This window comes from Meles meles, chromosome 21, assembly GCF_922984935.1.
Source record: "Meles meles chromosome 21, mMelMel3.1 paternal haplotype, whole genome shotgun sequence".
Taxonomy (NCBI): Eukaryota; Metazoa; Chordata; class Mammalia; order Carnivora; family Mustelidae; genus Meles; species Meles meles.
This window is the reverse complement of record NC_060086.1, coordinates 37,297,343-37,321,130: the sequence shown is the minus strand read 5'-3', so window position 1 is coordinate 37,321,130 and position 23,788 is coordinate 37,297,343. Positions and strand designations below refer to the sequence as shown.

Here is a 23,788-nt window from a genome sequence, read left to right as displayed (position 1 = left end):
ATTTGGTGTACAAATACCCCAGTGCCCTCGCCACCCAAGGGGCAGAAGCACACATTTTACATTGGTTCCAAGAATTCCCCAACAAGATGAAAAAACAGGGAGCTAAAGCCTTCACACTCAGCTGGTGGGGATGTAAAATGGTGCAGCTACTTTGGAAAACAGGCTGGTGAAATACAGCATTACCCTAGGACCCAGCAACTCCACTCCACGGTATGCAGCCAAGAGAAAGGAAAACTTATATCCTTATAAAAACCTCCCATGTGTATTCATAGTACCCTTATTCATAATAGTCAAAAAAAAAAAAAAGTAGGAAAAAACAAGTGCCGATCCACCAACAAATGCACGAATAAAATGGGGTCTATCCACACGATGAAATATCATTTTGCCGTTAAAGAGGAATGAAGTAATGAAACCTGCTACAACAAGGATTAGCTTTGAAAATAAATGCTCAGTTAAAGAAGCCAGACACAAAAGAGTGCAAATTGTAGGATTCTATTTATGCGAAATCCGTAGTCAGAAAGCAGAAAAGGCGTTGCCAGGGGAGAGGGCAATTGGGAGCGAATGCTTGTGGGTTTGAAGTCACGGAGTGACGAACGTGTTCTGGAAGAAAATGGTGGCACCGCTTATAAAGCCTCACTCGTTCGGGCTGCGATGCCACCACACCAAAGGCAGAGTGGCTCATAAAGCACGGAGATTTCCTTCACAGAATTCTGGAGGCCAGAAACCCACGTCTGTCCCCATCCTACCTTCCCCCAAGAAGAATATGCGACTTCAGTTTGAAGACGTCTTTGCAGACTTCCCTCTGTGCATTTACATAAGCTGTGTACATCCTGGGGGGGGAAATGTAAATATTCTGTGAGCATTTTCTCTTACATACATAAGATTTATACGGTTTGTATGGCCCTGTGACTTGTTTATTTTTTTTTTAATCTAACAAGGTGGCTTGGTGAAATTAGTAGGATCTTTAAAATGCAACAGAGGGGGGCGCCTGGGTGGCTCAGTGGGTTAAAGCCTATGCTTTCGGCTCAGGTCAGGATCCCAAGGTCCTGGGATCACCGGCTCTCTGCTCAGCAAGGAGCCTGCTTCCTCCTCTCTCTCTGCCTGCCTCTCTGCCTACTTGTGATCTCTCTCTTTCTCTGTCAAATAAATAAATAAAATCTTTAAAAAAGAATGCAACAGAGGCTGTCAGATCACCCCCCAGGAGGGGACAGAGTTGAACCTGGAATCTTCCTTGTGTTCTCTTTTCCTCATTCTCAAAACGACGCTTCAAGATAGGTATGATCATCAATACTCAAGGAATTAGAATGTTAAGTTCCAGGGAAGTAACTCGCCTGACCACCTAGCACGTAGAACATTCCCCACAATTTGATGACTGAGTGGAAAGGACTAGTCGGTGGCCCCGCTGTGGATTTGAACCCAGAGCTGGCAAACCGGAAGGACAGCTTCGTGCCTCTCCACCGGGAACCAGGAACCAAAGAGGCAGGTGACTGCTGTGCATTGTAGCAGGTGCTGTTAGAAGCTAGCAGGAGGCAGGGGGCAGAATGATAATCACCCTCTGCCAGCAATCCGAGGGGAAGAGCTCTCCCTCGGGAGGACAAAAATCCCTTAGAGCTGATTGGGAAAACATATCAAACATTTGGTAAACACACGACCTTTGGAAAGGGGGCTGCTCTGAACACCCGAGCCAGTAATAATCACCTGACAGCCATATCCTGCAAGCTGCTTTCTTATCACACCTCTGGCAGTGTGTCCGCCTTCCTTTGCTGCATACATGATTTGTCATTAGCCCAGACGGCGGGGGTAATGTACACGCCGGCATGTGTGAGCTAGCTCCGAAACCCTTGAGTCGCCAAGCCCAGGGAGAGCTGCTCATGGCAAGAGGCATGCATACAGGAAAGGGCCTTTTGCAGAGGGTTCATCCAGCATACTCGCTCGGACATCTGGGAGGCGAGTCTGCATGCCAGCTCTGCTGGGTGACTCCCGGTAAGGCACTTCACCTCTCTGAGCATCAGGGGTGGTCCTGTGGGTGAAGGAAGACCTGAATAAGAAGAGGCCAGCAAAGTGACCTGTAAATAACTGAGCCATGGAATGGGGAGGGACCTCTCCCTGACACCTGCAGAGCCCGGCAAAGACAGGCTGGCTCCACACCCTTCTTCTGTTAAGCTCCTGGTGTGTTGCAAACTACCCCAAAATTTAGTGACATAAACAATAACACTTTTCTTATGTTCACGGATTCTGTGGGTCAGAAATTCAGGTAGGGCACAGGGGGGGCTAGCTTGTTTCTATTCTGGAAGCCTTAGCCCGGAGGACTGGGGTGAGGGGGCATCCCTTCCAAGATAGTTTCTATTGTGGGTTGAACTGTCTTCCCAAAAGACACATTCGAGTCCTAACCCTGTACCTGAACATAACCTTATTTGGATATAGGGTCTTTGCATACGTAATAAGGTGAAGATGAGGTCATGCTGGATTAGGTGAACCCTAATCCAATAACTGGTACTCTTATCAAAAGGCCATTTAGAGGGGCGCCTGGGTGGATCAGTGGGTTAAAGCCTCTGCCTTCAGCTCAGGTCATGATCCCAGGGTCCTGGGACCGAGCCCCACATCGGGCTCTCCGCTCAGTGGGGAGCCTGCTTCCTCCTCGCTCTCTGCCTGCTTCTCTGCCTACTTGTGATCTCTGCCTGTCAAACAAATAAATAAAATCTCTGTTTTAAAAAAAGGCCATGTAGACACATACATACACAGTGGCAGAAAAACTGGAGTGATGCATGTATAAGGCAATGACGGCCGAGAGCCACCAGAAGCTAGGGGAGAGGCAACAAAGTGGTGTGGACTGAATGTTTGTGTCCCCCCAAAATTCACATATTGAAGTACCCAGCGAGGCTGCACTTGAAAAATAGAGCCTCTAGGGAAGTGAGTAAAGTTCAGTGGGGTCATAAGGGTGGAAGCTGACCACGGAAGAAGATTCGTGTCCTTCTAAGAAGGGGCACCGGAGAGCTTGCTCCCTCTCTCCCCTGATGCACATGAAGCAGCAGCCAGCTGATGACAGAGAGAAGGTGGTGTCTGCGCCCCAGGAGAAAGACTTCACCAGACCCTGGCCTTGCTGGCACCTCGGTCTTGGACTTCCCAGCCCCTTAAACCATGAGGAGACTGAGATCAATGTTTGTTGTTTAAGCTACAAAGTCTATGGCATTGTGTTACAGCAGCCTGAACTGACTGATACAGAGGATCCTTCTCTGAAGCCGTTGGAGAGTAACCGCCAGTGACACTTGGTTCCTCGCAGTTCTGGCCTCCGGGACTATGGGGGAATAAATTCTTGTTGATTTAAGCCAGCCGGTTGTGGGTGACTTATTATAGCCGCTCTAGGACATTAGTAAGAGTTTCATGGCTCACATTTGCAGGGCTAGAAGGATGAAGAACAGATTTGCCAGGGCTGCTGACCAGACAGTCTGCACGTGGGGGTTCCCCCCCCAGCACACTGGGGGTATTCACTATGTGAATGAACTACTGCAAGCAACAGTAATAGCTTACATGGTCCATTAACCTTTGACAAAGCAGGAACTATCCAATGGGAAAAAGGCAATCTCTTTCACAAATAGTGTTGGGAAAACTGGTCAGCCACATGCAAAAGAGTGAAACTGGACCACTTTCTTACACCATGCACAGAGATAAATTCAAAATGGATGAAAGACCTACATGTGAGATCCGCAATCACAAAAATCCTAGAGGAAAACACAGGCAGTAGCTTCTTTGACATCAGCCATAGCCACTTCTTTCTAGATAGGTCTCCTGAGGAAAAGGAAACAAAAGCAAAAATAAATCATTGGAACTACATCAAAATAAACAGTTTCTGCACAGCAAAGGAGGCAATCAACAAAACTAAAAGGCAATCTATGGAATGGGAGAACATGTCTGCAAATGATTATCTGATAAGGGGTTAGCATCCAAAATATCTAAAGAACTTATACAATTCAACACCCCCCCCAAAAATAATAAATGGGAGTAAAAAATGGGAAGAAGACGTGAACATTTTTCCAAAGAAGACACACAGATGGCCGACAGACACATGAAAAGATGCTCGACGTCACCCAGCAATCAGGGAAATACAAATCAAAACCATAATGAGATACCACCTCACACCTGTCAGAACGACTACAATCAACAACACAAGAAGCAACAGGTGTTGGAGAGGATGCTGAGAAAGGGGAACCCTCGTGCACTGTCGGTGGGAATGCAAACTGGTACAGCCACTCTGGACAACGGTACGGAGATTCCTCAAAGAATTAAATAGAACTACCCTATGAACCAGCACTGCCATTCCTGGTATTTACCCACAGAATACAAGAACATTCTTTCAAAGGGATACATGCACCCTTTGTTACAGCAGCATTATTTGCAATTGCCAAGATACTGAAGCAGCCCAAGTGTCCGTCGACTGACGGATGGATGATAGAAAACGGAGTATTATTCACCCATCAAAAAGAATGAAGTCTTGCCATTTGCAATGACATGGATGGAGCTAGGGAGTATGATGCTGCGGGAAATAAATCAGAGAAGGAGAAAGACCATATGCTCTCGCTCATACATAGCATTTAAGAAACGAAACAAATGAGCAAAGGAAAAACAGAGAGAGAGGGAAACCAAGAAACAGACTCTTAACTATAGAGAACAAATTGTGGGGGGGGGGCGGTGGGCGGGGCTGGGGATTAAAGAGGACACTTACAACGGTGAAAAAAATACAAATAAATTTACAAAAATAAAAAGCTCCTCAAAAAAAAATTTATATATATAAAACTTCTAAGTTGAGCTGCTGATGCTAACTGCTTTACAAGCATTAATCTATGCCCCGTTTTGGACTGGGGTAAGTCCAGCACGGGTTGCAGATGCGAACCAGCAGCTTCCTCTCCCCCCCATGCACTCAGACCCTGGTGATGGAGGCAGGTAGCAGGTCTCACAAGCGGAGTCACAGGTGCTCTGAGTGAGGACAGCCCAGACACCGGTCAACAGGTGCCGGAGAAGGGGAACTCAAGGAAGTCTCCCAGAAGAGGTGACCACAAAGTAGGACTGCCGCTGGGCCATAACTTACGGTAGGACCCTCGTGGCCCGACAAGGCAGGTCTGTGTCGGGCTCGTGAATGGCGAAAGGCACAAAGTACGGGGAACGAAGTCCCACAGCTTCTAGCCACAGACGCGTACCGCAGACGCCGCCGCCAGGGTTGCTCCGGCGGGTGGGCGTGGCCACGGCGCGGCGGCGGCGGCGGCGGCGGGCGCGCGCGGAGGGGCGTGGCCGCGCCTGCGCAGGCCGCCTACTATGGCGGCCTCCTGAGCTGGGTGCCTGTAGGATTCCGTCGGACTTCCTTCTGCAGCCCGTGGCAGGTAAGCTTTCGGGAGAGGCGGCGGGATGGGGAGATTGCAGGGAGCCTCCTGGCAGGGAGCCTAACCTTGAAACAGGGCCCCTACCGACCTGGAGGTCAAGTCCCCACTGGGCCTCAGTGTCCCCTGCCGAGCAATGGTGGTGGGAGAAGGAGCCCTGTTGTCGGGTGGGTTTCTGTCCGGGGTCCAAGCAGCCCCCTCGGTTCCGGATTAAGAAGGGAAGGCGAGGCCGAACTGTGACTGCCTTTTGAGAGGCATTCAGGGAGGCGGCAAGACAAAAAGAGGAGTCCCGGGAGGGGAGGACGTCCCTGGAGCCCCTGACTCCCAAGTCTGCGCGCCGCTGCAGCCGCGCTGGACCGCGGTCCCTCCAGCTTCCCAGTCTTCACGCCCTGCCCTGCATTATCCCGCGCCTGGACACGAACTGTCGTAGAACTTCGCCCAAATCTCCATGGTTGAGTGAGTGAGTTGAGTGGCACCTGGCAGAGGGAAAGCCTGGGAGGCGGGGACGTATTTCAGTCCTCAGATCCCAGCAAACTGCTTTTGGGCAGAACCCTAGGGGAGAAAAGCTGAGAGCGTCTGAGGCTGGCTCCCATGGCTTTAGAGAGCCAAGCGGCTGCAGGATGAACCTGCAGCCCCAGGGAGGTCCGAGGGGGGGCCCCATCAGCAGGCTGGGTGTTCTTTTCCTCCTCTAGACGGCACCGAAGCGCATCGAATTGTAACATTCCCAGTCAGAGACTCTGAGTCATCTATTCCTGAGTAGAAAACTGTTGCCTTTTTCCATCTTACAGAACACTCTGCTATAATAATTATTATTGCTATAGTGATCAGTATTCACTGTTGTTATTTGTTAACCATTTACTATGTCCCGAACCCTAAAACTGGTCATTGTCTCATTTAATCCTCACACAGGCGGGAGGTAGGTACAAGGCACCTCTATTTCCAGATAGCCTGATCCTGGGAGAAACCCTCTAAAGGGATTCCAATTCCTGGTACTCAGTTGTAGGGTACATTTCCAGAAGTCTGGGTAGTTTGAATTTTAAAACTGAAAATTCAACTGGAAATGAAGGATTTGAGTTTTGTTTTTGTCTCTACTTAAGAAAAAAGTTGGTGTGCAATTATAGTATTAGGCTCATCTGTGGGATGTAGTTTTTCCAACAAAATTGCCCTATAGCAAGAAACAGCATCCTTTGGTTCATGTTTGATGTTCATAGTGTCATCAGAGAGGATTTTTTTTTTTTTTTCCAAAACTGTATGTAAGAAGTTCTCAATTTTCCCCCAGGACATGTTGCAGTCCCGGCAGAGCCACATCTTTGAGACATTTAGTCCCCTTTTAGGATGCATCCTAATTTTCCAGTCCTCACTGGTTGAGGGCTTTTGCCTGAGGATGGAGCATTTCTCCTGTCACTTTCACCAGCACCATGAAATCCTGCATCATTTTACTAGATCCACAGCCTCACTTCACAACCCACTGGATTTATGCTGGCTTCTAGCGTCAGGTGGGAAAGCCAGCCTGGAAACTAATTTAACAAGGGGCCAGCTTTTCACAAAATTTTTTTGTGTAGATACAACTTTGGCTTCCCCGTGGCAAGTCTTTAAATGTAGGAACTCCAGTGATGTGTGCTCAGACTATGAGGACAGCCTGGGTTATGATGACCCCATTTTCCAGCTGAAGAAGTAGAGGCCCGAGAGGTTTCATAACGTGCCTAGGACATACGGCTAGTGCACCCACCTACCCAGGTAGGAACAGCTCCTGTAGGTCAGGGTTTATGGGCAGGTTTGGGCCGAATGCCTAAAACCAGCCCCAACACAAGGAATTAACAACTGCTGTGGGCCATGGACTCTGCTCAGTTCTTTACAACCCAGGGCCCCTTCAAAGTGAGAGTATGGCTGAAGGAACAGGCCCAGAGAGGTGAAGTGATTTCCCCCAAGTCACGTCGCCCCAGAGTGGGAGCCTGGGGTTTACACCTGCCCCGCCCAGCATCCCAGCCCATGACTCTGCAAGTTGCTGCATTGAGTGAAGTCCTGTGCTTTCCCGAACACCTACTTTGATGCTTTTTGATGAGGCAGAACATTTGGTTGGAGAGAGAACCTTCCTGTTTTGACCCTTTTGCCTTAGGTGTGGTTTTCCACACTTGGGTTATTGCTGTGTTGCCTGCATAATTTTCCGCATCTGTACCTCACCTATATGGTGATGGCCTTGGTTGCTTTTCCTTTGATACTACTCCCCTCCCTTTTTAATTTCAAAAGAATATTTTCAAGCAGCAAATCTGGGCCATAGGAGTCAACTTCTAGAATTAAAAAAAACTAAAGGGGAAGTCCCTCAATGCAAAGTGTAAATTGTGGTTGAATACTGTTTTAGGAAAAACCAGCGATAAAGGATATTTGCATGAGAAATGGAGAAAATTGGCTATGGACAGCCATGAGGTTTTAAATGGTACAAGGGAATCATAAATGGTCTTAGATCTGCTAATGGAGTTGTGGTTATATGACAGCATGTCTTAAGAGACATTGTAGAGGAATTTGAGATAAAATGTGATGTCTAGAATTTACTTTCAGTTCAGGGGAGCAAAAACCCAGGTAGACGGATAATTGACCCTATATGGAAAGGCGTTCGTCACTGGATCTAAGCAGCGGGTATATGGCTGTGTATTATGCTATACCCTCAACTTTCTTGGCTGTTTGAGTATTTTCACAAAAAAGTTGGGAAAAATTGAAAGGGAAAGAAAACTTAATGAGAATAAATGGAAATTCAGATCCTTTGCCATAAATAAAAGAAAAATGAATGTGAAAATGAACACAATGCAAACAAAATAACACAATTCTAGCTGGATTCTTTTCCCTTGCAAAGGCCCTGAGACTTTCTCCTTTAGGAAAACTGAAAGAGAATTGAAAAAGGGGAGCATATTCTCCTGGGGTAATGCAAAACTGTTTGCCACCAGGCTGGGGAGTTTTTACACTTGATCCCCTATGGGACCAGCTGTCCTGAGGACTTGATCTTGCCTTCCAGGTGCTGCTGTCCCATGATTCACGTAGAGCCTGGCCATGGTAGCTGGCCCCCACCCCAGCCATGGACGAGGTCACCTTCAAAAGTGACACTGTGCTCTCAGATGTCCACCTCTACACCCCGAACCACAGGCACCTCATGGTGCGGCTGAATGGCATGGGACAGCCTGGTAAGGTCCAGGACACGTGCAGAGGGGCCCAGCACCCCGTGGATCTCATTTTGTTTTCTGCTTTCTCATATTCCTCTTTTTGGGTAAAAGACTAGGTAGATTGCATTGTTCAACTGTTACTCTCACACCACTTCCTAAGTACCCTTGTTGCATTGAGTGAAGTCCTGTGCTTTCCTGAGCACCTACTTTGTGCAGGATTGGGGGGTGGATGGGCAGGACTTGATACTGGAAATGCAGGATGGAATGAGCCAAGCCCTGCCCTCAGGAAGCCCATGTTCTGTTCGGGAGACAGGGTTCAGGCTTCCATTGCCCTAACCCAGTACAACCCCCTTTGTCTCTAGGCTGGGGGCCTCCAGCTCCTCCCACCAGGGCTCTGTGGCTTTGCTCTGCACACCCTCTGCCTACTCATCTCCACAGCAGCCAAGGGGATCTTTTGAAAATCCAGATCACATCAGCACCCTGATTTAGGCCCTCCAGTGGCTCCCCCTGGCTCTTAGAATAAAATCAGACTTTTCACCCCGGCCTGTGAGGCCCAGCCCAACACAGGCCTTACCTGTGTGTTCACATTTAACCTTTCTCTGCTCCTTTCTGTCCATACACTGCACACGCTTCTTCCCTCCGTGCCTTTGTCCTTGCTGTTGTTTAACCCAGAAGGTTCTTCCCTCCCAGCCCTGACTCCAAATGTCACCTCACACAGGTCCTCCCTGACCACCCTCCCCAGCTTTGATCACCCTGTGTTAGCTTGTTGTGGGGTGATTAATACTCCCCTTTCCCTTGTGTCCCAATTTGGACCCTAAATTCAGGAGCCGGAGATCCAGAACAGATCAGCGGCTGGCCTGGGGTTAGGCGTCCTGGGGAGATGGAGGACTGCAGCCCAGGACTGTCCTCTCGAACCCTTGCACCCCCGCCTCCAGCCCACCGCTCTGGAACACACTCTTACTGAAACTTGTCTCGTGACGTTCCAGTCACCGGATGGGGAAGGCCACTCGGTGTCCTTGTCCTGTTCTCCAGGCCTTAGGAGGTGGAATAGTGTAGTGCAAAGCGCATGAGTTCAGGAGATGGGCGGACTGGGTTTGGGTCTTGCCGCAGCTATGTCAAAAGCTGTGTGGCCTTGTCGGCTCCCTTAACCTCCCTAAGCCTCAGTTTCCACGTTTGTGAAGAGTAGCTGGCGCCACTGTCTTCAGAGCAGCAGGGGGGGCTGAGATAACGGGGCCAAGATAACAAGATCTTCGCTGTAGATGCTCAGCAGATGGCAGCTGCTGTCAGTGGCCCCAGCTACTTGGCTGAGCCAAATGGGCCTTTTCTGTGGCCGTTACTAGGCCTCCACCAGGAGGTCTCCACCAGACTTTGAAACTCCGTCCGGGTGGAAATCAGATTTTCTGCAAGGAGGAGGCAGCTTGGAGATAATTCTCCTTTTGTGTTTGTCTTGCCTTCCAGTTTTCCTGTCCCAGTTCAAGCTTCTGTGGAACCGAGACTCTCAGACAGACTCCAGGGCTGAGGGTGGCCGTCATGGCATGGGTCCTGCAGAGCAGACACCGCCCTCTGGGCCAGGCAGCACCAGACCCCCTCTGGGGAGTGGCTGCAGTAGGGACGCCACCAGCCAGGAGGGGGTGGGAGCTCGGCTTGACGAGGACGGGGATTTGGATGTGGAGAGGAGACCGCGGGCAACTTCGGACTCCGAGCCAGCAGAGCCTCCAAGAGACAAGGTACATCCCACGATTCTAACACAGGAGGAAGATGACCCCCTGGCAGACGAAGCACGAGAGAGCAGCCCCCAGGATATCATCAGAATAGGTGAGTACAGGTCGGCTCACCTGCCACCAGTGCGGCACCGTAGTGTGGATCACGGCCCAGGGCGTTTGCTCATGGGCTCTGTGTGCAGGCCCCGGCCAGGGTGTACTACCAGAACCAGCGCCACTGAGACCGAGCGCAGGTAGTGCCACTGTCAGCAGGAGGAGCCGCCTGGGACACACAGGTCCCTTTCCTGCTCCCCTTTGTTCTCAGGAAACAGTCCAGGCAACCGGGCCTCGCTCACAGGGCCCTGCCTGACATGGCTCTGCACAGCGCACACCCCTCCATGTGCTTTCTCACCTGTTGGCCTCCCCTGCGTTCCACTTCCCTCCTGGATGGCCCGCCCCCAGCCTCTTCTCCCTCCCTCCCTGCCTACTTTCCTTTCTTTCTTCAGTCTTTTCTTCTCTTTCCTTTTCCTTCCTTCCTTCCATGCCTATCACGGAGCCCAGTGTGGGGCTTGAACCCACAACCTTAGATCAGGACCTGAGCTGAGATCAGGAGTTGGATGCTTAACTGACTGAGCCAGTCAGGCACTCCCTGCTCCCAGACTCATGTTTCTTAACACGTTCCTAGTTGTGCATATCCCAGCTTCGCTCGTGCCTCCCCTGGGGATTCCTGCTGCCACCCCCCCCCCATATCGATGTTTTGATTCAACTCAGGGGCTGGAGCTGTGGGTCAGGCTAGAGTTGCTGGAAGGCTCAGCAGCAGCAGGTGCCACGGGAGATTCTGGAGCCGGAGCGTGGCAGGGAGAGAGGGAGGTAGACCAGAATCGATCTGGAGGAGGCCTGCAGGCCAGTCAGAGGGACCGGGAGCTAGAAGATGGCTGGGAAGGGGGGGTGTGTGGCAGAAGCGGGGCGGGAGCGAGTTCCAGCGGGCATGCAGAAGCAGCAGCGAGTGTCTACCGCCGGGCGGAGGGGTGTGGTGACACCAGGATTTTAGATCCTGGAAGCGGGCACATTAGAAATGCCAGTAGTGGTGGGAAGCTGGGGCAGGAAGTGGGCCAGTGATGTTAAGCACCTGTCATGTTTAGACGTTTGGCCTACCGCACTTCATAAAAAAAATCCTTTACAGCCCTCCTCTGGGGCTCAGGAGATGTATACAGATAGCAAGCCACAAGCACGTCGCCACGCAGCTGGAGGACAGTGAGGAAGGTTCTGAATCCGTGTCCATCTCCGCAGCCAGGACTCTTGCCTCCCTTGGCACTGCTCATCTGGGGGGAAAGCGCTCTGTGTTGAGTCTGATCATTGCATCTGAGGCCTCCGTAAGCCTGAGCACTGGCATGGGTCAGGGGCACGGGGTCACTTAGGGCACTCTGAAAAACAGCAGCAGCTGTCATCCATCCACACGTCCACGCAACAAGTAGTGAGGGAGTGCCTGCTCGGAACCAAGCAGGCTGTGTTCTAGCCCATTCCATTAAGGGTGATGTGGATTCATACCAGAACCCTACTCCATGTTTTCCATGGATTACCTCTATTCCTCATAGCCTTTCCAGGGATACGCATTCCCATTTCACAGAGGGGGGAACAGAGAGCCAGACAGGTTGAGGAACTTGCCCCAGGTCACACAGCCAGTTAGTGGCAGAGTGACAATTTGCATCTGGGTTTGTCTGATTTCAGAGCCCATGTTCTTTTGGGGGTTTTTTTCTTGTTTGTTTATTTTTAATATTTATTTATTTGACAGAGAAAGAGAGCACAAGCAGGTGGAATAGCAGGCAGAGGGAGAAGCAGACCCCCACTGAGCAGGGAGCCCGATGTAGGACTCAGTTCCAGGACTCTGGGATCATGACCTGAGCCAAAGGCAGACGCTTAACCAGCTGAGCTACCCAGGCACCCCACCGCAGCCTGTGTTTTTATGTCATGTTGGGAAGTTCTGTCCCAGGGGACATGGGGGGCCTGGGGGGCCTGTGATGGCTCATTTTACTCTCAGCCTTCACTTAATTGGCCTTCCTGCGAGAGGAGTGGCAGACTTGGTTATTCCGTACAGAGGGTTCAGCCTCTGGTGTGTGGGCGTTTAACGTCCTGGGAATGTATCCTGCAGGCTGCGAACAAAGCCCCACAGCAGAGGTCCCGCGTATGGTCAGGTTTCCGGCCTGCCCATCTCGCAGACCTCATGGTAAGGCCCTTCCTTTCAGCATGCCGTCAGTCCTACCCACCCTGGAGTGGCAAGTCCTGCCCACCCTGGAGGAGGTGGATGGCAAGGCAATTCAGTGCTTGAGCTGCAGGGATAACCCCTGCGTGTCCATCCCCTGCCGTATGCTTCCATCTGGGAGGGGACCAGGTCTTGGACTCTGGTGCCCTGCAGAGCTGGGCTTTGACACACCTCAACCCTTTGCGAGCCAGGTGACCTTTGACAAGTGTCTTGCCCACCCAGAGACTGTGTTTGCACCTATAAACTGGGGTTCAGGATACTGCCCTTTGGCGACGATCTAATAAGTAGTGCCCAGTATGTGCCTGTACAGGGCCTCGTACAGAGTATGTCAGTCTCCTGACCATCGTTTTCCTCTGACCTAGACCAGGTCGTTGTTTTCCGGTTATGGGCCCATCTGAGAAACCAATTAAAAAGTACCCAGAGGGGAGGGACACCTGGCTGGCTCAGTCAGTTGAGCGCCTGACTCTTGATCTCAGCTCAGGTCTTGATCTCAGGGTCATGAGGTCAAACCCGGCATCGGGGGACCAAACACCAGGGGCGTGCAGGCTGCCCTGCTCGCCTCGTAGGGCAGAGCCTCATGGAGGGAGCATGGGCAACACCACCCATGCTGCTTCCAACCCTGCGGGTCTGAACCCTGCCTCGGTCCCCAGTCCCTTCTCCTGTTCCGTTGTAAGCATGTAGTCGGATGCGGGCAAGTCTGGCGTGCACGTGGAGCCCCCCGCACGGCGCGTGTGTTGGCGTGTTTTAATTTGACAGCCATCCTCTTCCTGCTTCAGAACGCGCCAGCCACTTCGTTACCAGCAAAGATGTTTGCCACGTTCCTTTTTCCCTTTGGTCTCCTATTTCTGTTCTCTCCCCCGTCCTCCATACCACCACCGGATTTTATCCTAATACATTTTGTGCTTGAGAATACACCTTCTCGTAGTTCATCTGACGAAGGATATATACTCAAACTGACTTTGTTGACGTCTGTTGCGGTTCTAAGAAACGTGCAGAAGGCACCGTGACTGTCGTCAGCATAGAGCCGGCCCAGACGACATAAGTACGCTGTGACTAACGCGCAGTCACCGAGCACAGTAGAGTGAAGTCAGGGCTGGGGTGGGTGGTGACCTGGCGGGCCAGGACCTGCAGTGACCCTCGTCTCTAGGCTGAGGGGCGGAGACACCCAGTTATGTGGCTGACGCTCACACAGCCCCTCCCGACTGTCTCACGACCCGTGTCTCTGCCGCTCTGGAGAACGCTCAACTCCAGCACCCATCCTGCCGTGTTTGCAGAATGCCATGCACCTCGTCCGTCTGTGTTCTGTCCGTTCCCATTTTCACGGCCCTTTCTCTTGGTTTCCATCCTGTCCAGAGCACACCATGGCCACCCCCCTGGAGGATGTTGGCAAGCAGGTGGGTAGGTCCTGTCCACTTCCTGTGGCCCCAAAGGGTCTCCCTGGAGCCTCACGTCAGTTGTCATTCCTTGTCCGTCTCTCCCCCAGGTGTGGCGGGGTGCCCTGCTCCTGGCCGACTACATCCTGTTCCAACGGGACCTCTTCCAGGGACGCACCGTGCTGGAGCTCGGGGCGGGCACGGGGCTGGCCAGCATCATCGCAGCCACCGTGGCGCGTACCGTTTACTGTACAGGTAGGCCCGCCATTGCAGGCTAAGGGGAAGTAGTCTCCTCACAGGGTCTGCCTGACTGTCAGGAAGTGAGGCAGAACAGCCAGAGATGGAACTTTGGCTGCTGTTGACTTTTCCACACCTTTCCACTGGTTTTCTGCACCCTCTGCTGTTTTCTCAGTAACGCCCGCAGGTGCAGGAGCACTAACTGAGTGGGAGGCCCCGCTGCCCTGCCCACATGTCCTCTCACAGCCCACGGAAGCACGGAAGGCTCAGAAAACCAGGAGGGCTCCACCTTTTACAAGGCTTGGAAATGGGCTTCATGCTTTTTCCCCGGTGTAGAAGTCTTGCCTACCATAGTACATGCCTAGGAAGAACTTGTCTGCTATAGTACTTGCCTCGGAAGTGGAAACCTCTTAGGATGGCAAGTCAAATTGACTCAGACTTTTACAATCCCCAGATTCGTTCAGTAGTGTGCAGTTTATCGAGTGCCCATTCTATGTGGACACGGTCCGAGATGCAGGAGATCCAGGAGTGAATAAGACAGAGTCTCGGTCCTCCTGGAACTTTAGAACCATTGCTTGAACTGTTTGTGTATGTGTTTTTTTCAATCATCTTTCTCCTTTTTCTCTGAGTATACATACTCCCAAGTAGTAGCAGAAATCAGACTATATATTCGTTGCTGTATGTTGCCAAAAATGCGGGAAAACATTTTTTTGAGAGTATTTTCCAAAATCACTAGAAATTATAAATATGACTTTTAATGACTGGGTAATATTTCATCTTTTTTTTTTTTTAAACCCATTTTCCTGTGTCTGGACATTTTGGTTGTTCCCATGTGTTTTGGTGTTTTTGTTTTTTTATGTGCAACTTTCTCAGTTGCCTGCAGTCAACCCCATTATCTTCTGATCCTCCGATTAGGTTCCTAGAAGCAGGTATGACCCTTTTTAAGCTTTTTTTTTTTTAAGATTTTATTTATTTGACAGAGAGACAACGAGAGAGGGAACACAAGCAGGGAGAGTGGGAGAGGGAGAAGCAGGCTTCCCATTGAGCAGGGAGCCCGACGTGCAGCTTGATCCCAGAACCCTAGGACCGTGACCCGAGTTGAAGGCGGATGCCCAACGACTGAGCCACCCAGGCACCCCTTTCTTAAGCTTTTGATACATATTGCCAAGTGATTTCTTTCTCAGTTTTTATTTGAAGTAGTGTTAGACTCACATAGAAGCTGCTGAAATGTTACGGAAAGTGCCGTAGAATCCCCCCCTCCCCACGACCGCCTCAGCAGTGATGGCACGTCACGTACCCGCAGTTCAGTGGTGACACCCGGAATTTTCCAAGGGCGCGGTGCTCTCAATTACACCCACCTTTTCCGAAAGCCTGTACCAGTTCATAAGAGGGTAGGATCTCATCAGGAGAGTGTTACTGCACTTGAAATCCTCAGTGTCTGCCAGGCAGAAAGGGGACCTCTGCCGCTCTGCTTTGCATCTCGTTGATCCCCAGTTCCCGTCCCCACAGCACCCATTTTGTTGCTTCTGAGACAGGAAAAGGAAATTAGGGATCCCCCTGATGCTGGCACACTTTCCAGATACTCTGCGTTGGCCACTGTCCGGGAGTGTGCAGGACAGCCCCTGGTTCCGCTCCGTGCCAGGGTGCCTGGGAATTGTCAGCCAGCCCTTCCCGGAGTCAAGCCATCATGCACCACCCAAGAGCTTTGCCTGTGCCTGGTGCCCAACAGCAGCATATACTCAAGTCGTCTTATCCTTGAGAGGGGGTTTCCTGGCACAAAGAAGGGAATTTGCAGCTACACGGCACCTTCTAGTTGGCAAAGCCTTTCACGGGCTTCAGCGCCTGCCTGTGACTTCACAGTGACCCTGGTCAGGAGCCAGGGACCCTGTCACCATCCTTCATCCAGAAGGGCAGACTAAGAGTAAGGTCAAGCGCTGGCCCCAGGTCATACACATGGCCACTGTCACATGGCAGGTGTGGGGGTGGGGGAGTGCACCCAGGGTTCAGACTGGTTTTCTGGAGCGGAGTTCTGTGCCCTCCCTCAGGGGCTGGCAAAGGGATAATTGGGGGGCAGCCCCAGGGCTCTGGTCTCCCACTTCCTCTCAGCCAAATCCTCTCTCTCTTACCTGTTTTATATGTTAGAATCCCCCAGAAGATCTCTTTGAACAAAAGCTCCCATAAAGCCTTACAAGCTGCTAAACTGGTTGTGTGCTGTGAGGCACACACCATCAATGTTCTCTCTACCCAGTGGCCCCGGGAAAGGGATAGGTGTGTCCCAGGCTCTGCATGTTCCCTGGAATGAAGAGTCCTCAGTGGGTGATGGGATGGGGTTAGGGCATCCACAGCCATAGTGGGCCGGGCAAATGTCACTCCACAGTTTTCTGTGCCTTCTACGCGTACACTCTCCTAAGTGAAAATCAAGTTTTGGTAAAATACCCACAACCCTGCACCCCATGCCCCTTCAAGGATGCGTGGTACTGAGGATCGGTTCTGCGCAAAAAATGGGAAGCCCCACCACATCAGAGCACTGGGCGGCTCAGGAGATATGGGTGGCCAGGACAGCGAGTCATGTGCCCGAGAGCACGCCCCCAGCACGTAGGAACCTGCCCTGTGTCTCAGTGAATCACATGCAAACACCCACACCTATCTCTTTCATACACACTCAAAACAGGAGCGCTCACCCCTTGCCTCTGGACTGCACAGTCCATCCCCACCAGCCCCATCATCTCTTACTAAGGGGATAGATGGTTACAAAGGGCCTTAAAGTGAATGTAGTTCATGTTGGCAGTAAACACACAGGAGAAACTTGACTTTCCATTTTGCACCTCTCCGCAGTCAGGCTGTCGACCCTGGAGATGAGAGTGCGGTGGTGGCTGGGGTCTTACAGCGTGCCCTTCTGTCATTCCAGATGTCGGTGCAGATCTCTTGGCCATGTGCCAGCGAAACATTGCCCTCAACGGCCACCTGACTGCTGCCGGAGGTGAGGCCCAGCAGCTCTTCCCGGTGGGAGGGAGGGCTTTCTGTTCAGCAGCTGGGACAAACACCCTGTACCGTGACCCTGGAGCTGGGTCTGCAGACCCAGGTGAGCACAGTCCTTTGACTTCATGGAGCTCGGCATATGACGAATCTGTCCTTACGTCATCCTCTCCTCCCATGCCCACTGCCGCGTCCTGCTTTAGCTCTCCCGATCCTGAACGTCACATCCGCCCCCACCTGATCTCCCCGCTTCTTGTCTGACCCACCCAGGCTGTCCTCCATGTAGCATCTAGAGTGACCTTTCAAAACACAAGCCGGGTGCTTCACTCCACACTGAAAATCTTTAGGGGTGACGTCCAGGCTCACCCTCTGGCCCCCAAACCTCCTGGTCTGACCCCTGCCTCCTTTTCCTGCCTTGCCACCTGACGGCCTCACTGTCCAGCCCCCATTCCGCCCTGTCCAGCGAGCCGAGCACTCAGTTCACGCGCTCTTCCCTCTGCCCGGCCCATCCGCCCACCCTCGGCTGCCTGATTGTCGGATTTCTGCAGCACCCGCAGAACTGAGCTGACAGGACAGATGCTGGCAGCCTCTGCTCCCCGCACTTCCTGTCCAGACCTTCTCCCAGCAGCCTGGGGGGCACTTACTCACTCAGATCAGGTCACTCCAGCCCTCGGGCTTCAGACCCTTCCGAGGTCTCCCATTGCTGTCTGAGTGGACACTGAGCCCTTCTTCCTACCCCAGATCCTGTGGCAGTCTGGCCCTGTCGTCTGTAGCCCCTGCCTCCCAGGACCCGCTCCGTGCCAGCTGTTCTGGCCTGTCTGAGGGTCCCGCCCCCTCCTGTCAGTTCCTCGTCGTACTCAGATCCCCAGCCCTCCAGACGAGGTCACAGTTCCCTACCAGAGCCTCATTTCACCTCAAACCTTTGCACTGTAACTAGTTGAGAGGTATCTGCCACGCTACTCGGCCACACGCTCACAGGGCAGGGGCCTGTCTACATGATCCCCCATCGCATCATTGAATGCCCAGTCAACAAGAGCTGGAAGGGAGGAGCAGACATGACTCACGTTCTCTTTGAAGAATGTGTCTCCCCTGACACCCCAGGCTGCAACCAGAGCTCCTCTGTCCTCCCTTGCCCCTGGCACATCTCTGAGCTGTGCCCTGACCGCATGGCTTGGTTGATGCGCCCTGGCCGGCCAGCCTCTCCTGGGCTGCTGGTCCCCGAGGACAGGGACACGCCTTCTAAACCTTTGTATTCCCTGTGTCCAGTGCCAGACCAGAGACCTAGCACTCAAAAAGTATGCAGGGAAGGAAGAACGTGGAGAGGATGTTGGTGGAGGGACGGAGGGATTTGGGCATAGAATGGGAAGGGTTAGCCTTTTCTGTTTTGAGTTGGACATTCTGCTTGGTTTTGCTTTTGCAGGCGGCGCGGTTAAGGTCAAAGAACTGGACTGGCTCAAAGACGACCTGTGCACAGGTGCGCATCTCCCTGTCCCGCGCCCGACTCACGGCCCTTTGGCCCACCTCTGGGATAGCAGCCCCGTGGCCTGGGCTGAGCAGACGGTCCTGGCTGTCCCCACGGTCCCTTGGCTCACAGCCACTCCTCTCCATCAGCCAATGAATGACGGTCGCAGGCAGATCCCACGCGCTCTGTCACTCAGACTGGCGGTGTCCCTGTACAGTAGTCACAGTAATCCCTGAGTTCCAGGTGAGGACGGATGCTCCGGGTTCAGCACCTGCCCAGGGCTGGGAGGCAACCTCCCGACACAGTGCTCTGTCCTCTGTCCATGGTGGGGAGTCGGCCATGTGGCTTCAGAGCCGACTGGGCGGGGGAGTTTTCTACATTTTCATAGAGGCTGTTGTACACCTGCATGCTTGGTCGCTCTCTGTATGAAAACTTCTGTTACCTGCCAGACGTTTAGCACCTTAGGTGACCTCCCCAGCAGTCCTTGAGGGCAGCATCACCATGCCCATTCTGGTGCAGAGCTGAAACCGAGAGAGGTGAAACCCCTTTCTCGGTCACCCGTCAAGTTTGCGGGAGCAGCAGTACCTGCCCCTCGATGGCGGAGGCAGACCCCTGGCAGCCGCATGGACAGCCGTGGCCCTGAAGCTGGGGCACCAGGACTCAGACCTGCCTGGCGGTGCCCTCCGTTCCAAGCTACCCACAGCTCTGTTTCCTCTCCCACAGCTTCTCTCAGCCTCAGAGCTGAACGTGTGCAACACGGCTTTTCTTTCACAGACCCGGAGGTCCCCTTCAGCTGGTCGCAGGAGGACATCTCCGACCTGTACAGCCACACTACCATCCTGCTCGCGGCCGAAGGTAAGATGTCCCAGTCACGGTGACTGCGCCCCTGGGGGGAGCCCTCCCGGGCGCCCTGCCGCACCCTTCTGCGGTTTTCAGCCTCTGAGCTGCTGCCACTGCACGTTCATGGCGACCTGGTGGTGGTGTGCGGGGTCCTCCGAGGGACAGATCTCCCTGATGGTTGCATTTTCCCGTTGCCCGTTTCCTTCCCCGCAGTGTTTTACGATGATGACCTCACAGACGCTCTGTTTAGAACGCTGTCCCGCCTCGTTCACAAACTGGAAAACGCCTGCACAGCCATCCTGTCTGTGGAGAAGAGGTGAGCTCCGTGCCCCCGAGAGCCAGACACCCCCTTCCGAGCGTGCTTATCAGCGTCGTCCTGTCCCTTGCTCACTGAGCATCTGCTGGGGACCAGCACGTGCCGCCCCTTACCCATGTGGCCTCCTGTTATCCGCCCGCCCCCACCTCACCGGAGGAGAGAGGAAGGCTGGGGAGGGCAGCAGGGAACCCGTCATGGCTGACCTGTGCGTGGACGAGCCCGTAAACACACCCGTGCTCCAGAGCCAGCACACGGCGGCCACCACTCTGTCGAAGCCTCTCTTTGTGAATGTCCCCTCTGGGACACCATCGGTCTCCTCAGGGCCCCAGGACTGTCTTCTCCCAATCCAGACGGAGCCCCTCCGGACGTTTGCGCTTGAACATCCTGAGGCATTAGGGCTCCCACTGAGGGCGTGTCTGTTTTGTGGTGGACACAGTACTGGACACTTGACACTGTTTTCTCCGATTCCTGTGCTGGGGCACGGCTCTTCTAAAAGCAACTGGAATAAAACCGGGGCCCCTGGCTGCCTCAGTAGAGCATGTGACTCCTGATCTTGGGATCGTAAGTTTGGCCCCACGTTGGGTGTAGAGATTACTTAAAAATAGAATCTTAAGGGAAAAAAAGCCATGAAGCCGACCCTACTTAACGACCCGGCAGTGTAGCATCCAGAGATCTGCCCTGGGGAAGTGGTCACGGCTGTGTCGCCGCCGTTCCCCTGGGCGTATCCATCACAGCACTGTTCACACGGATATTGTCACGGAGCTTCTTCAGGGCACACGGGAGCAGTGACAACACGTGGACCTTGCCTGGATCCTTATTTTATAGACAAAGGGAAACCTCGAGAGCCCTGCCCGGACTAGATACTGAAATAGTAAAGGATTATCCTCATATTTGTTTCAGGTGAAACAAAGAAACGAGCCTTTATCTTATCGAGATGCACATGGCTGTTTACAGAGGAGACGCTGCGATGGCTGGCGTTAGCTTTTTAATAATCCGTATGGGTGTGCAGGAGGCAGAGACCACAGCGGCCATGAGGTTGAAGCTGGGATGGTTGATCACACTGTCAGAAATTTCTCGTAGTTAAAGATCTTGGAAAGAAAAGGGGGAAAGCGAAGAATTTGAGTGTCAGGTTAAATCGTATTGCAGGTTAGGGTGTAGAGGTGGCCGAGCAGCCCCACTGGGAGGGCTCGGGAGGACGTGCTCTGAAGTCGCCCCTCTGATGGCTGCCCCCCCCCCCCCACCGCCTCCCAGCAGCTTTCTCCGCCCACTGCTCTCAGGCCCTGCCTTTCGTACACTCACTGCAGAAATGGTCTCGGGCACCCAGCGTGCGGTCTGTGTTGGAGGAAGCTGGGGAGGGGGGGCGGCAGTGGTCTGCGTCTGCCTCCTGCCCTGCTTTGTAGCTCAGGGCAGGGCCTGTCTTTCCACGTGGTGGTATCCTAGCACCTGACTTTGCCTCTCTGAGCCTCAGTTGCCACATCTTTAAGATGGAAGCAGTGACCGTGTCCACCGCTGGGGGTCCCATGCAGATTCAGGAAGGAAGCGCACTCAGGGCTCAGTACACTGTAGGCGCTCAGTGAAAATCCGCCGGTGGGAAGTGAGGTCAGGGAGCAGCAGGATGGTGAGGCATGTGTGTCGGCTGCTTGTTTGCAGGCTGAACTTCACGCTCAGACACCTGGATGTCACGTGCGAGGCCTACGACCACTTCCGCTCCTGGCTGCAGCGGCTGGAGAGGCTCGCAGATGGCCGACTGCGCTTCGCAGTGGAGCCGGTGGAGGCCTCCTTCCCGCAGCTCCTGGTCTATGAGCGCATCCAGCAACTGGTAGGTGCGGCCCCCGCCGTGTGTGGGCCATTGTTGCTGTGCGCGACACTGCTGACCCCGGGGTCCTCCAGACGGGCCCTGCGCCCTGGTGCTGTCAGGGCAGAGGAGCGCTAGCAGGCGAAGGCTGTGATGGGGGCTCCCCGTTCTTAGGAGGTCACCACATCTGCTGGTGGGTCTGCAGGCCAACCGTCGCCTTGGACTTGAGAGCGTGTTCTTTCCCTGAGGGCAGTTCAGGCTCCAGAGGAAGCAGGGCCGAGCACAGGAGGTGGTTGATGGCACAGGAAGGCAGCGCGAGGGCACTTGGTGGGGTGCTCGATGCAGGAACACCAGGAGGCCACATCTTCCCTGGAAATACGCTGGCCTCTCAGACCAGGCAGGCTTAGCTGATGGCCTTCCAGCCAGGCACAGTGGGTCCATCAAACTAGGCCTTAGAGTCATTGTCCTAGTCATGGTACACAAACCAGGTACCATGCCAAGCTCCTGCCTCGGAGGATGCCGGGACAGGGCAGATCATGCCACCAGACAGTGGCAGAGCTGGGGCTGAATCCTACAGCTACGTCACTTCCTGTTACTGCTTTTAACCCCAGGTCATGGGGGAAATCTGAGAAACAAAATTACCCTTGAAAATCCCAAGAGCTACAAGTCCAAAGGTCTGGAATGAATGACTTGTTCTCTTTGCCTCATGGCTGTGCCCTTTCTCTGGGTCTGTGGAGACCAGTCCTAGTTCTGAGGAGGAGAGGGGAGAGGGCTCTCTCTCGCAGGCTCCCTGTCCCGCTCCCCGAGCAAGTGCAGCTCTGGATTGTGTGGTTGGCGTGTGTGAGGAGCAGCGCTCTGTTCGCGGCTGCGCCGCCTCCCCGCCCGTCTCCCTGTAGACGGCACGGCACCCAGTCTGCTTCCGTCGGGGAGGACTCAGAGTTTCCACTAAGAAATGGGACTTTCTCCACTCACCCGTGTCAGGAGGAACACCACACGGCCAGGAAAATCAGCTCCTTAAGAAATTCAGCAGTCCTGGGACACGGCACTTAAGATCTCCCCAAATGGAGAAATGGCGACTTGCTGCCATCCTTCTGGTCCATTTTGATCGTGTGACGTCCTCATGCATCTTGGATGAATGCCAGGACTTAGCCATCCAGCGTCTCTTCCATAGCGGGGCAGAAAGAGCAGCCCAGAGCAGCCGACAATCAGAAGCAGCTCCCGCACAAGCGCGCGTGCTGCCCGTGGTTCGCGTGCCCTGGGACTCTTGTCCTTTGCTGATTACTCCCTCTCTGACACTGTGAAGGCTCCTTTGTGAACCTCGGGAATCTGCTTTCTCTGTTTGCTGCAGGAGCTCTGGAAGATCTTTGTGGAACCGGTAGCGTGACCTTTCGCATCCACGAGCGCGGCTTCTCGACTGTTCTCAGGATACGTTTCTAATAAAATCAAAAGCTCACCAAGTCATGTGTTTGAGATTGTATCATTTTTGAGAGATGTACTTTATATGCCCAGGACTGTTTGCTGGAGTCATTGCTGTGTCCCGGCAGCAGCCAAAGAATGTTCTTGCTCTCCCTGTTTTCCGTGCTGCTGGCTTGTCGCCATGTGCGCTGGGATGTCTCGAGAGCTGTGGCCAGGTGGGGCAGGTGTTCTCAGCTTGACTGCACTTGAGTCAGGCGTTTCAGGTTCCCTGGCGGGCAGGGGACCCGGGGCCAGGCCACTAACATTTAGTGCTCTGCGGTGTTACCTGCTTACAGATGTGTTTAACGTGGTCACCACGACCACGACCAGAACACTACCAAAATGAGGCACGGAAGCCTCATTGCTTTCCAAGGCTGTCGGTGCCCCCATCCCCATCCCTCTGGCGAGGGCCCATTCAGAGAAAGTGGCAGGAGATGGCAAAGAGACCTTCATTTTCAGTTTTAATTCTTTATCACCAAAATCAGGTGAGCTTAGAACAGGCACGGGCATGCTCTTCCTGGTCCCATGTGTCTGACCCGGTTCCCAGAGCCCAAGCTTTTTCCCCTCCTCCCCTTGGGCTCCTTTTTCTGTTGGCTTCACATGTCCATATTTCTGTCTGATTACTTATCTTTTTCTCTGTGCCCCATCCCAACCCCTCCCTGTTGCTCTATGCCCTTTCCCACTGTTTCTCCCTCCTCTTCCTTCCCAGCTCGGCTCCTACCCTCCTGCTTCCTTGGCCTTCCTGCAGATCCCCCCCCCCCCCCGCCCGCCACAGTCCATATACCCTCCTGGCGTCCCTTCCTCTCGGCTCCATCTGGACACCAGATTACCTCACTTCATCTTCCCCACGCCT

General features: G+C 53.3%; 1 protein-coding gene and 1 long non-coding RNA gene across 3 annotated transcripts; one reads left to right on the top strand and one right to left on the bottom strand.

Moving 5' to 3' along the window:
- Positions 1-450: 450 nt before the first annotated feature.
- On the bottom strand, positions 451-3,756 carry LOC123933996. Its single transcript, XR_006816719.1, has 3 exons — positions 3,694-3,756; positions 1,699-2,020; positions 451-830 (listed from the first exon to the last, which is right to left on the bottom strand). It is a non-coding gene; the product is annotated as an uncharacterized LOC123933996 (long non-coding RNA).
- A 1,530-nt stretch (positions 3,757-5,286) lies between these two features.
- METTL22 (methyltransferase 22, Kin17 lysine) lies at positions 5,287-22,937 on the top strand. Of its 2 annotated transcripts, none has more exons than XM_045994074.1 (11): positions 5,287-5,372; positions 8,377-8,542; positions 9,980-10,336; positions 13,835-13,875; positions 13,965-14,109; positions 17,000-17,071; positions 18,488-18,541; positions 19,304-19,384; positions 19,583-19,685; positions 21,336-21,504; positions 22,829-22,937. In XM_045994074.1, exons 2-11 carry the CDS (start codon positions 8,437-8,439, stop codon positions 22,862-22,864), a joined length of 1,164 nt encoding a protein of 387 aa, XP_045850030.1. In that variant the 5' UTR covers positions 5,287-5,372; positions 8,377-8,436; the 3' UTR covers positions 22,865-22,937. The 2 variants fall into 2 exon arrangements, with proteins under 2 accessions (XP_045850030.1, XP_045850029.1); XM_045994073.1 differs by having other exon boundaries at positions 19,253-19,384.
- The last annotated feature ends 851 nt before the right edge of the window (positions 22,938-23,788 follow it).

Excerpts from the sequence above, each read along its gene's own strand:
- METTL22 (XM_045994073.1), top strand. The coding sequence starts at position 8,437 with ATGGACGAGGTCACCTTCAAAAGTGACACTGTGCTCTCAGATGTCCAC. Across the intron at positions 17,072-18,487 it reads CCACCTGACTGCTGCCGGAG|GCGGCGCGGTTAAGGTCAAA; the intron begins GTGAGGCCCAGC and ends TTGCTTTTGCAG. Across the intron at positions 19,385-19,582 it reads CATCCTGCTCGCGGCCGAAG|TGTTTTACGATGATGACCTC; the intron begins GTAAGATGTCCC and ends CCTTCCCCGCAG.